The following is a 12,426-nucleotide window of genomic DNA, read 5'->3' on the forward strand; positions in this document are numbered from 1 at the left end:
AATGAGAAGAGGAATAAAAAGAAAAAATGACATTGCTGGATCATTTGTACATATTATACACAACACTAAACTATACATGGCAAATTTTGTAGGGTCCTATTGTCCATCACTTTCTACAATATAGCTCTACAGCGGTACTAGAGTTACCTAATCCTAGCCCTTTGAAAGTCAATAACATCTTCTCATTGATTTCAAAGGGCTCTGGATCAGGCCCCTACCTTTGCCAACATACGTTTGGTTTTTACTACATTATTAATCAATTGTACTCAATATAATACTTGGTCAGTCATTTTGCTGTGAGAATATATATATATATATATATATATATATATATATATATGTACCCAAACACAAACAAAATATTTCTTCTTTCATACTTTTTCAGTATGAATATATAGTACTATAGTAAATGAAACAATGAATTCACACTACTGTGGCTCTTTTGGGTAATGTTTCTCACTAATTTGGCTGCTGAACCATGTAGGCCTGAGTATCACTGCTGTAAATCGTCCAGTGGTACTAAGTCACCATCTACAGTACACAGCTTGTAGGGATATTGTCAGGGATATTGTCACTGTACATCACACTCCACAGTGTGCAGCCTGCAGCGGTACTACAGAACACCATTTATTACTAAAACCCTGACTGCAGTATTACCTTATCAGCTACAGTGCAGTTCCAAGAGCGGTTTACTATGTCACAATCCACAACACAAGGGGTCCTGCACTATTCACAAAATAGGGAAAAAATACTATAGTCTAGTATCCTCCTCACTACAGATCTTTCTGTGACACAATACAATAAAGCAACCCCTGTATTCCTTACCATATTTTTCCTCACTAGTACCAATTCTATAATATTAAATTCCAGTGACTACTCCTTTACACACAGGTTACATCACCAGTCCTTTCACAGATTCTCTGGGGCACATAGATCAATTCTAAACAGTACAGGTTTAAATGTTTGTACATTGTTTTGAAAATGCAAAATATTGCAGTGGGAGTTATTAAAATGGGGCATGTACCACCCAGCATAGTTACATTTACCACACTGTCTGAGGTACTTACCATTTTAAGTATTTATGGGAATATCACAAATACCATAGCAAAGGTAAATTCTCGAGAGAGGTAATTTTTTACTTTAATGGCACCAAATTTATATGAATGATGAATAGTATTATTTCAGTACTAATACACCAGATCATGGTAACTATGACTATCTAAAAGGATTTTCTTTCGAATTTATTAAAACAATATGAACTTTTCAACCAGTATTTAAATGCAAATGCACAACAGCAAGGCCTGGTCTGCACTGAGGGGATCGATCTAAGATACGCAACTTCAGAGACAAGAATAGCATAGCTGAAGTCGACGTACCTTAGATTGACTTAGAATCACTTACTTTGTGTCCTTGTGGTGCAGGATCAACGACTGCTGCTCCCCCGTCGACTCTGCTTCCGCCTCTCACTGTGGTGGCATTTCAGAGTCGACGGCAGAGTGATCGAAGATAAATCTATCTGCATCTACACTAGAAGCAATAAATTGATCGCCAATAGATCGATTACTACCCTCTGATCCAGCAGGTAGTGTAGACATACCCAAAGTTTACACTGAAGGAAAGTGAGAGTTGCTTGATTAGCCTAACTTTTAAGCTTATTGTCAAAAAACCTGCATTCACACTGAAGTATCTGACTTACCATGAGTCGATGTTTCTTCTCTGAATCCACTGGTTTTCCAGCTTCCATGCAAGCTGTGAACCAAGAGATATCAAGGAGTTCGAACCTTGAACTGTCCCTTATCTTGTGTCCTCTCAGCCATTCCAAAACTTCGGCACAAGAATTGTTCTCTGCCACAATGTGAGTGACAGAATCACTATAAAGAGAAAAATTAAGATGAGGTTTTCTTTTTTCTGAATCCAATTGTAGATAGCTACAATGCTGCTATTTCAATATCGACATGCACTCCCTGAAAAATGTCTTATATAGCATATGACAGGATGCAGGAAGTGTATCGTGTTTTCATATCACAATATTTGTTTTCCCTTCAGTGAATCTAGTTCCAAGAAATTTTTTTTAGCATGACATATTTTATAAGTGCAGCATTTTCATCCTTTCAGCATCATTTAACTGAAAGACAAAGACACTGTTCTATTACACTTATTTTTGCAACTTGGAAGATATTACACAAGCAATATTTATAATGAAGAAACTGTTTTTTGTTACCTGCCAGCCCCGAGAAAAATACAATTCCCGGTCAAAGATGAGAGCTTCATAATACTTCAAAATCTACCAAACAGAATCCTTTAAAGTTCCACAATTGCTAATATTTTTAATAAACTTAAATCTTCTGTACCTAAATAAAGTACTTAAATGGCAGTAGCAAGTATGCACATGATAGAAACCGTAGGGATGGTATGATGGGATAGCTTAATTTTGGCAATTGATCTTTGATTATCAGCAGATAAGTATGCCCAGTGGTCTGTGATGGGATGGGATCTGAGTTACTGCAGAGAATTCTTTCCTGAGTGCTGGCTGGTGAGTCTTGCCCACATGCTCAGGGTTTAGCTGATCGCCATATTTGGGGTCGGGAAGGAATTTTCCTCTGGGGCAGATTGGCAGAAGCCCTGGAGGTTTTTCGCCTTCCTCTGCAGCGTGAGGCACGGGTCACTTGCTCGTGGATTCTCTGCAGCTTGAGGTCTTCAGACCACAATTTGAAGACTTCAATAACTCGAACATAGGTTAGGGGGTTGTTATAGAAGTGGATGGGTAGGGTTCTGTGGCCTGCTTTGTGCAGGAGATCAGACTAGATGATCATATTGGTCCCTTCTGACCCTAAAGTCTATGAGTCTATGAATTATAAATCTTGTCTGAAGACCACCTACTGGCTGTTTTGATGTCCAGATTTAGTTTAGCTTAAAACTGTGAGTTTAAGGTAAGAGAGACAAGGTGCGTGAGGTAATATCTTTTATTAGATCAAGTTCTGTTGGTGAGAGAGAGAGGCTACACTGTGTAGCTCGAACGCTTGTCTCTCTCACTAACAGAAGTTGGTCCAGTAAAAGGTGTTATCTCACCCACCTGGTCTCTCTAATATCCTGGAACTGACATGGCTACAACTACGCTGCAGACATGCCAAACCCATGGAAAAAACACAGACATTGGGCTTGTTTTTGGCTTAACTGGCGTGAGTTGCTTGTTGGCTAGTTTTTAGCCTGTTGCATCCCTTTTTTTTTTTTTTTTGATTGGCTCCCAGCAAGCAGGGGTGGGGGAGGGGGTGCAAGCAGGAGCAAAGTGGAGAGAGAGTCAGGGATGCACAATGGGCCCACCAGTCCCAGACTGCATGCTAGGGTGATCTAGTCACAGAGAGTGTTGGGATTCTTAGGGATTGGCTTGTTTTTTGGCTTACTGTTTTGAAATGGGATTAGCTTATTTTTTGGCTTATTGTGAAAATCAGGGTGCTCATTTACCACGTGAAAGTTGGCAACTGTGCTACACTGCACATCACATGATGTAAGTCGCTTACTATCTAATATACCAGATGATAGATAGTTTTAGAACGTAATAAAAATAGGGGACCAGAAAAGTCACTACAATAAGATTTTACTTGCTGTATCTGAAGTACATGATAAAGAATTATTAGACGTAGTATGACGAATGACTATACCTCAGCTTCTAGAGATTGTGTGTTCTGTTCAGTCATTCCATCCTTACACAGATATGTCTTTGCTGTATGTGAAGCAACAAAAAGACCAAAACACGCTTATGATTGATTTCTAAAAATTTAACAGGGTTTAGCCAACTGTATTTCTGAGTATGGTTCTGAGCACGTGAGAAAGATACCACATTTTTCATCGCATAAGGAACTATCATAGGTACTCATCAAAATGTAATGCATAGATGCTAACAGAGTCTTCAATTGTCCCTTCTGTTCCCATAAGTGGAGAGGACTCAAATAAGTGCAGCCCAGGAGAAAATTTCTCCACCAGAACGTGACACTGAGAGAGCTCCAAAGGATTTAAACATTAAGACCCGGTGGTCAGTGGACTGCCATCCATATATGCAATGCAGGTATTGCATGCCCCATAATTCACAAAAAAATGTTTTATGCTAGAAGCATTCCAAAGCTCTGTATGTAATCAATCTGTTCGTGTTGGCTGTCTTTTTGTTTCGTTGGGAAGGCACACAATACTCCAAGTTGCATCATGTTGCCTAGGCAACATGAATATTCAGGCAGCTGATTTCCTGGCTGACTGTGCATCAGAAAAAAGTAGCTATGGCATGCAAGTGTACAACTGAATCATCCATGATTGAACAGAGCTAGCAGCACAAACTTTTCTTGCTAGTTTGCTTGATGAAACCTCAGATACTGTATTGCCAATAAGTCTCAGCTTTCGATTGTGCTGCATTACATGACCAAGAATGGTGGTGATGTAGAATGCTTGATTACTTTTACTGATGTTAGTAACAATCAAACTGCAGCAGGCCTTTGGCAGCATGTTGAGACCATGTGCCAGAACTTTAAATTTGGAGACAAGTTGGTAGGTCAGACATATGATGGTGCAGCAGTAATTGCAAGTGACATAAGTGGGCTTTGGAAACTGTGCTTGTGAGATGTCCCCCCATGCACTTTTTGTTCATTGCTCCACTCATGTTTTAAATCTTGGTCTCAGTTTTGCACCAAACAATATCACAGAATATCAGATTTTCTTCAAAAATTTAGAAGGAATATCTGCATTTTTCTCTCCAGCTTCAAAGCAGGCTGAAATTCTTCAAAACATAGTTCAATGGAGGCTGCCTTCTGTTTGTACCACAAGGTGGAATTTTCACTAAGGCTTGTACAAACTGTTAAGCAGAGCAGAGAAGCTCTGACTGAACTCTTCAAAAAGGTGGTGCAAAATCCAGCAGGTTGGGATGCTCAGTCTTCTTCCTCAGCCAGGGTTTTCTGACCCTGCTCAAAGATTTTCAGTTTCTGTTTCTCCTTTGCTTCTACAGTGATATATTTGAAGTGACAGAAGGGAAATTTGACGTTCTTCAAACCAAGATGTATAATATTGAATTTTGTATCAAGCAGATTTGTGAGACATTACAGCGAATTCGACAAAGGAGAAAATCTTTTGGCGAGTTTTGGAAAGAGGTGTTGGAGCTAGTTGCACATGAAGCTCAGGAAAAAATGAGCTAGAGAAAGCCAGGCTACATATAAGTGTCTCTTCTTTGAAGTTATTGATAATGTCAGCAAACAGTTAGTCCAGTTGCTGAAACCAACAAGATTCATGAGAGTTCCAGACACATTTTGGAGTTGATGTTCTCGAATCTCGAGAAGCATCTTATTTGACTTTTTGATATTAATTAATTGCATTTCAAGCTGTGTGCTGCATACAACTCAGAACAACTGCAAGGAGACGGTGAATTTGACTCGTATAGAATTATTTATATGCTGAATTTACATACTTGCTTCTCTGAGGTCAGCAAATTGTCTGCCATAATTCTGACTATTCCCTACTTTCCAGCCATGGGAGAAAGATCTTTTTCAACTTTAAAGAGCATTAGGATATTTACATGCAACACCCAGGGGTGGCAAATGCTTGTTCATATTGGCTTTCCTGGACATTGAAAAAGAACTGATTATGTATCTGCACAGCTTACCAAATTCCTAGGACTTGATTACCAAGGAATTTCTTTTAAAAAAAAAAAAAAGAAGAAAGAATGGAATCGCATATTTGTATATTCTCAGCTTTCATTATATTTAACTACTAGTATTTGCCAAAACAAATATATTTTGTTTATTAACTGTTATGTATGTTAGATAAAAGCCTTTTTATCTGGGTGAGGTAATATCTTTTATTGGACCCATTTTGTTGGTGAGAGAGAGACAAGCTTTCGAGCTACACAGAGCTCTGCTTCAGATCTGGGAAAGGTATTCAGAGTGTCACTGCTAAATACACGATTGAACAGATAGTTTAGCAGAAGGAGTTAGCATATAATATTTGCAATCAAGATGTGTGCAAACTTGTAAGCAGATCAGAGAAACTCTGACTGAATTTGTTAAAAATGTGGTGCAAAATCCAACAGATTGGGACACTCCGTTGTTTTCTTCAGCAAAGGGTTTTCTGACTGTGCCCGTATACACCCCTGTATTCACACCTACACACCATTGTAATAGTCTTTATACAAGCTATGCCTTGTAATGTATCATTTGAAAACTCAATTTGTGGTCAGTATTATCCGATAAAATATGTGTGGCAACATTGTATGCGAAGGTATAAGATTTGCTGTATGATGTTATTAACGCATGTTCCAAACCCCACAGCCCTGCTAAAAGAGGTCCTCAACAAAGGAATGTGTGCTTGCCTTAATTTGCATTTATGCACTAAACAAGATCATCAAGCAGGAAGGGAAACAAAGGAAGCTCAAACAGGTGAAGAAAAAGAGCAAGGAACATCCTTCCACACAGATTCTTTGTCTCTTGGTTCTCTGTTGGAAATGTTTGGAATGGGGCTGGAACTATAAAAAGCAGAGGCAAACACCCCAAGATACTCCTCTCTCTCTCTCTCCCTGTTTTACTATTTTATCTAATCCAGTCTATTTAAATTGAAGTGTCTGGGTAACTATTTAAGGTAATAAACTGGCATATTATTCCCTTAAAGGAATAATGGACTTAACATATTTGTACTGTCCAGGAGAAGGGGGAGCAGTACAGAACATACATTTCTGAGGGAAGATCTAGGACTAGAGGTATGTTGGGGTCACCCTGCAGTATAACCCAGGCTGGGGAGAGCCAGTGTGTGGCTGGCAGGCTGCAGTTACACACACACACACACACACACACACACACACACACACACACACACACACACACACACACACACACACACACACACACACACACACACACACACACGGTGTAGCCTACATGCTGGAAGGTGGTTTGTGAGTAGCTCAGATGGAAAATACTACAGCAAGGCATATAAGGCACCCAAGGTTGCAGGGGCAGGGTGACACAGTGCTTGATGACTTTCTATTTGTGTTTCTCCTTTGCCTGTAAAGCAACATTTATGAAGACATATTAGCAGTTCCTTTAGCTGTGACACCCTGAGTATCTTTCCCAGCCAGACCTGAAGAAAAGTTCTATGTAGCCCAAAAGTTTGTCTCTCTCACCAATAGATGATGTTCCAATAAAAGATATTACCTCACCCATCTTGTGTCTCTAATATCCTGAGACCGACATGATTATAAAACCACTGCTTACAATCTATTTATCTGTAATCTAAAATCTTGTTTCATGCCATACTAAAAATGTCATAGCATGCCACTGCTGAAGGTGGACAGGGTCAGAGCAGGGAAGTCATCACTCTCTGCAACATACTTCCCTGCTGATCCCCTGGATATTCAAGCAGGTAGCCAACTATGATTATTTGTATAGCAGCAGTGCGCTAAGCACTTTAAACACAGCCCTGAAGAACTCACAATCAAAATGAAAACTAGCAAAAGCGAAGGTAAGGAGAGCAATACGAAATTGAATGATGAAGTTAGGCACCTGTCTTGTTAATTCTCTGGTTTTTGGTTTAATCACTTTCTCTCTTTCCCTCCTCCCCCAGTTCCCAGCCATTTCCTGATATTTTATTGAAGTTCCCATCTCTCACAAACAGCAATAAAAGTATGTTCACATCTTCTCTGATCTACTGGGAGTCAGAAATAATGGGTACTAATAATAAAAAGGCAAAGGGCTATGCAAATTGTTCAAAAGTCACAAAGACATTGGATGTTTGGATGCTTTGAGCACTTTAGCACTTGTCACTATTCAAGAAAGAGGATACTGATGGAGGATAACTCTACATTAGGTAGAGTAAGACAGCCTGATTTGATCCTTTTGAACAGGGATGAACAAGGGAAGGTTCAGCAATGCCTTGGAGGAAGACCCAAATATGATCTCTGGTTCCTTGAAAAAAAAAGCTTTACAAACTATTTACACCCTGAGCACATAAGCTGCCAGCAGTCAAAGTCTGTACCAGGTCTGCTGGCATTCTCTAGTATATAGAGGAAATATTTATCAAACTAGCAGGAAATTGTAAGTGTAACCACTCTAAAGCTCCACTGAAATACAATCACCTTGGAGTGAACATAGCAATTAACAGGTTAGTAAAATGCACAGCCATGGATTGGAGACTGAAACCTGAAACCTCTAAGACAATGGAAAAATAGAACATGACTGTCTCCAGTTCAAGCAGGCATCTTTACACTAGTCCTAACTCCACTGACCTCTCAAGGAAGGGTATAGAGTACACCCTTCCAGCTCAAAACTTCATATGTTTCAGCACAGAGCAAGATTCCATGACAGATTTTTAAGACATTAGCATGCCACATCCCTAAGTATGGTTCAAGTCCTTGGGCCCTTATTCACATCAATAACCCATTGACTTCACTATGTTCAGTTGGCTAGTCCTGTCCATAAGGCCTGCAGTTACACCTCCTAAGGTACTGTTATTATGTGATCTTCCAATGTACTAAATGTACAGTGAGCTGTATTTTGAAAAGGTACATTTAAAAAATTCCACTGTGGAAGAAAATCCCTTTTCTCATATCATAAAACTTGTAGAGCAGAGCATCAGAAAAGTTGCCTATCTCAGTTTAGTTTAAAAGATGACAAATCTAGGTGAGTCCATTGAGTGGGCAATATTATGTTTATTGTTATTTAACCCTGTTAGGTTCTCCTTTAATTAAAACTGTTATGCTTTTACTTGTGTACAAAAATTCAGTTAGAGACATAGAGCTTCTGTTTCCTGTGGTTTATTTCACCTTATATAAAATATTCATATTTAATGTATTTATACCAAGCTGCAGATCTGGGAACTCTGCCATCGTCATACTCACAGCAGCAGTTTAGTTGCTGTGCACCAGTTTCCTCTGGTACCTCTACAGCTGTGCTTGATTCTTGGCAGAAAATGTAACACATTTAGAGTTTCCTCTAGCATTCTTGACAACAACAAAAATCAACAGTTATAGTTCTGTTTTTTCCAGTTGCAACTAGACTGAATTTAATCATACTGGCCCACTCTTGACAAACAAAAGTTGTATAATCTGTGTCTTCTCAGAAAGTTTGAAATTTTGGCAAGAAACCTCCGTCTCAGAAACCCACATAGACCAAAAGCTTTTAAGATACACCTCAACGGAGTCCTGATCCAAAGCCCTTTGAAGTGAAAGGAAGTTTTTCTACTTCAATGGGTTTTGGATCAGACATTGACTGCCTAATTCTATGCTGAACCTGCCTATATTTTATTTTGTAAACTGTTTACATCCTCTAGTTTTCTCCTTTTCTGATTCTGCCTTTCAAGGTCACAAGATCTGGACAAAAACAACAAGGAGTCCGATGGCACCTTAAAGACTAACAGATTTATTTGGGCATGAGCTTTCATGGGTAAAAAACCTCATTTCTTCAGATGCATGGAGTGAAAATTACAGATGCAGGCATTATATAATGACACATGAAGAGAAGGGAGTTACCTCACAAGTGGCCTGCATCTGTAATTTTCACTCCATACATCTGAAGAAGTGAGGTTTTTTACCCATGAAATCTTATGCCCAAGTAAATCTGTTAGTCTTTAAGGTGCCACCGGACTCCTTGTTGTTTTTGTAGATACAGACTAACATGGCTACCCCCGATACTTAAGCTCTGGATAGTTTACAAGAATGGGTGTGACATGGGGTATTTAGGAGCTGAGATTGGGAAGCCCTAGTCATGTTTTTCATACATATTCTGTTTAGCAGGCATTTTACACAGACGTGAACAAAAATTGATTTTCTTTAACTTAAATGTTCATGAAATTGGAGGCTGACTGCACTAAGTAAAACCAGGCATAGTGCAGGTAGAACAGATGCTGTGTCAGCACCCATATATAAATTTATCATTGACAGTACACTTTAATCCTCCGATGCAACATCCCTGCTACTCCAGTACTGGGCCTTTCTACACAGAGATGGCAGATTGTCTCAAAGCCTACGCCAATATCTAACATTTCCCAAGTGTGTTACTCATTAGGACAGTTCAAGTGAGGAAGAATTACTTAATGGAATACCAGAGATACTGGAAAGAAATATTTCCCTATCAATCTTTCATGGTTTCTATAGAGGCAAATTCAATGTCTCCCTTTTCTTTTCAGGAATAGGCCACTACATTTAGATTCGTTCCAACTATAACTGAATTTCAGTGGGCCAAAGTATTCCAGCAAAGCATTGGCTGGTATAAATCAGCATAGCTCAGTTGGCTTCAATGGAGCTTTGCAAAAAGCATCCGCTGAATATCTGGCTCACTGATTCCAAAGAAACTATACAAATGAATAAGAGTAAATCAAGTGAGTAACACTTGCAGGATCAGACTCTAAATTTATTTGATTTTCCATAGTAGAGAAGTCCACTGAGAAGTTCAAACTCATTAAATTTGACAGACTAAGACACATTTGAACCATGGATCTCAGAGGTCAAAGATTAGAATATTTGCTTATGCCTGCATGCAGCCTATTGTCTTTTAGGATTTTCTTTTCTTAAGATAAATTCATGTTATCTACTAAATATGAAATAATCACTTAGTAGAAAGAATAAAGATTATACACCAAATACATAAATAAATAAAATGTTTATCAGTCACTTGAACAAATGCGTTTATCAATATCTTTATTGTGTAGAGAGCTGTTACTAAAAAACATGACTATTTTACCTGATTACCTCAGAACTGCAGTATTCCCGTGTACCTCTGCAAGTTTTGTTAGAGTAAATACCTTGAATACAGCACATACTAAGGTTAGCTATCAGCATATCTTATTTAGTTATCTAACGTAATCAGCAAGTTTTTAAGTCATCACTGCATATGATTTTCTGCTTACATAAAGATTTTCCTACCTTAACTCATTTTCTACCCTGAAACCTTTTCTTCTTGCCAGCTCCATCAGGAATGTCCTTCTAGTCACCCCCATTTTCCTTTCCATAATAAAAATTACTAATTCACTGAACTTTACTTCACAACTGCTGAGAGAAATTGGAGGATGCAGCCTTTTCTGCTTTTTCCTCTGAGGGAACAGGCTTGGAGTTCTGATCTTATCCATGATACAAGATAGTATTTTTTCAACTAGACTGTCTAAATGTGTATTTACATTCACACTGCCAGCCAATAGCTGTATCTGATGTCACCACCCATTGATGTTATTTTCTTCTGTTTCTCTTCTGAAATCAGAAACAGAAGCTACATGAACAAAAACATTAGTTGCTTTGCACTATGAATACTTCTTTGAACTTACATGTGGGAAGAATTTTAACTACTCCAGACAGGTGCATATGTATTGAAATTCAATGGTATTGAATGTGGCCACTGCCTCTAGAGACTTAATCCAGATAATATTGTCATAGCAAATTATTTAAATATATATTGTGCCAGAACTTCAGCTGGTAGAAACTGGTGTAGCTCCATTGACTTTCATTTACTTTTTTTTTTTCAATCATTTTGTGGAAAAATGTATCATTTTTTCATACATTTTCTCCAACTCAAAAATAAAATTTAAAATAATCATTACTCTTGTTTTTACTTAAAAACTGCTTCTGAGGAAAGGTTTAACTAATATCTCATGATTATGGCTTATATTGTTTGGCACTCTTGTTATTTCTATTCAATTAGCTTTGAGGCATGTTCTGCTTTATGTATTTTTGCACAATTGTTTCCTGTTTTTAACTTCATAAAACTTTGACATAAAAGGAGTATATTTAAAAAAAAAGCAAACAAAAAAAGCACTTTGAAACAATATCACAATAAAATTAATCCCTTGGTAATTTAATTTAATTTAAAGGAAATGAATAGCAAAACATTAGAGAACAGTTTTATAGACGCTTTAAATGCGCCAGTAAACTGCTAGTGCAAGACTCTCTGCAGTATTTACACTGGGGTGCTACACTGGAGAGCAGAACTGTCTCTGCGCTTTCTATCAACCCTGTGCCAAGTTGGGCTACTGCATTCCAGTAGCCCCAGTAAACTATGTTATGGACACAGAGGGCCTGTACTGTAGCCGCTATTCCCCATTTCCCTGCACCTTGTGCAGTCATCTATACCAGTGCAAACTGAGGGTACGTCTACACTAGAAGCTAGGTGTGTGATTCCTAGCTTGTGTATGCAAAGTCACACTGCTGCTCATCTGAGTTAGCAACTAAAAATAGCAGTGTAGCTGTGCTAGCACAGTCAGCATCAGCAGCACAGACTAGCTACCTCGAGTATGCACCCAGGGAGTTCAGGTGGGTTTGTACTCGAGGTGGCTAGCCTGTGCCATAACTGTTGCTGCCAATGCTATCGTGGCTACACTATTTTTAGTGCTCTAGCTTGCCACTAGCACAAGAACATATACATGAGCTGGGAATCACACCCCTAGCTCCTAGTGTAGACAGGCTGTGAGTGAAGA

At 38.7% G+C, this 12,426-nt stretch overlaps 1 protein-coding gene across 1 annotated transcript in view; it reads right to left on the reverse strand.

Moving 5' to 3' along the window:
- DNTT (DNA nucleotidylexotransferase) overlaps positions 1-11,088 on the reverse strand; it is a 148,769-nt gene extending 137,681 nt beyond the window's left edge. The window contains exons 1-2 of the mRNA XM_030569632.1: positions 10,886-11,088; positions 1,697-1,871 (exon numbers count right to left, since the gene is read on the reverse strand). Of these exons, the coding sequence (XP_030425492.1) occupies positions 1,697-1,871; positions 10,886-11,088 (378 nt within the window). The remainder of the gene's footprint in view (positions 1-1,696; positions 1,872-10,885) is intronic.
- Between the last annotated feature and the right edge of the window lie 1,338 nt (positions 11,089-12,426).

This window comes from Gopherus evgoodei, chromosome 7 (assembly GCF_007399415.2).
Source record: "Gopherus evgoodei ecotype Sinaloan lineage chromosome 7, rGopEvg1_v1.p, whole genome shotgun sequence".
In the NCBI taxonomy this organism is placed as follows: Eukaryota; Metazoa; Chordata; order Testudines; family Testudinidae; genus Gopherus; species Gopherus evgoodei.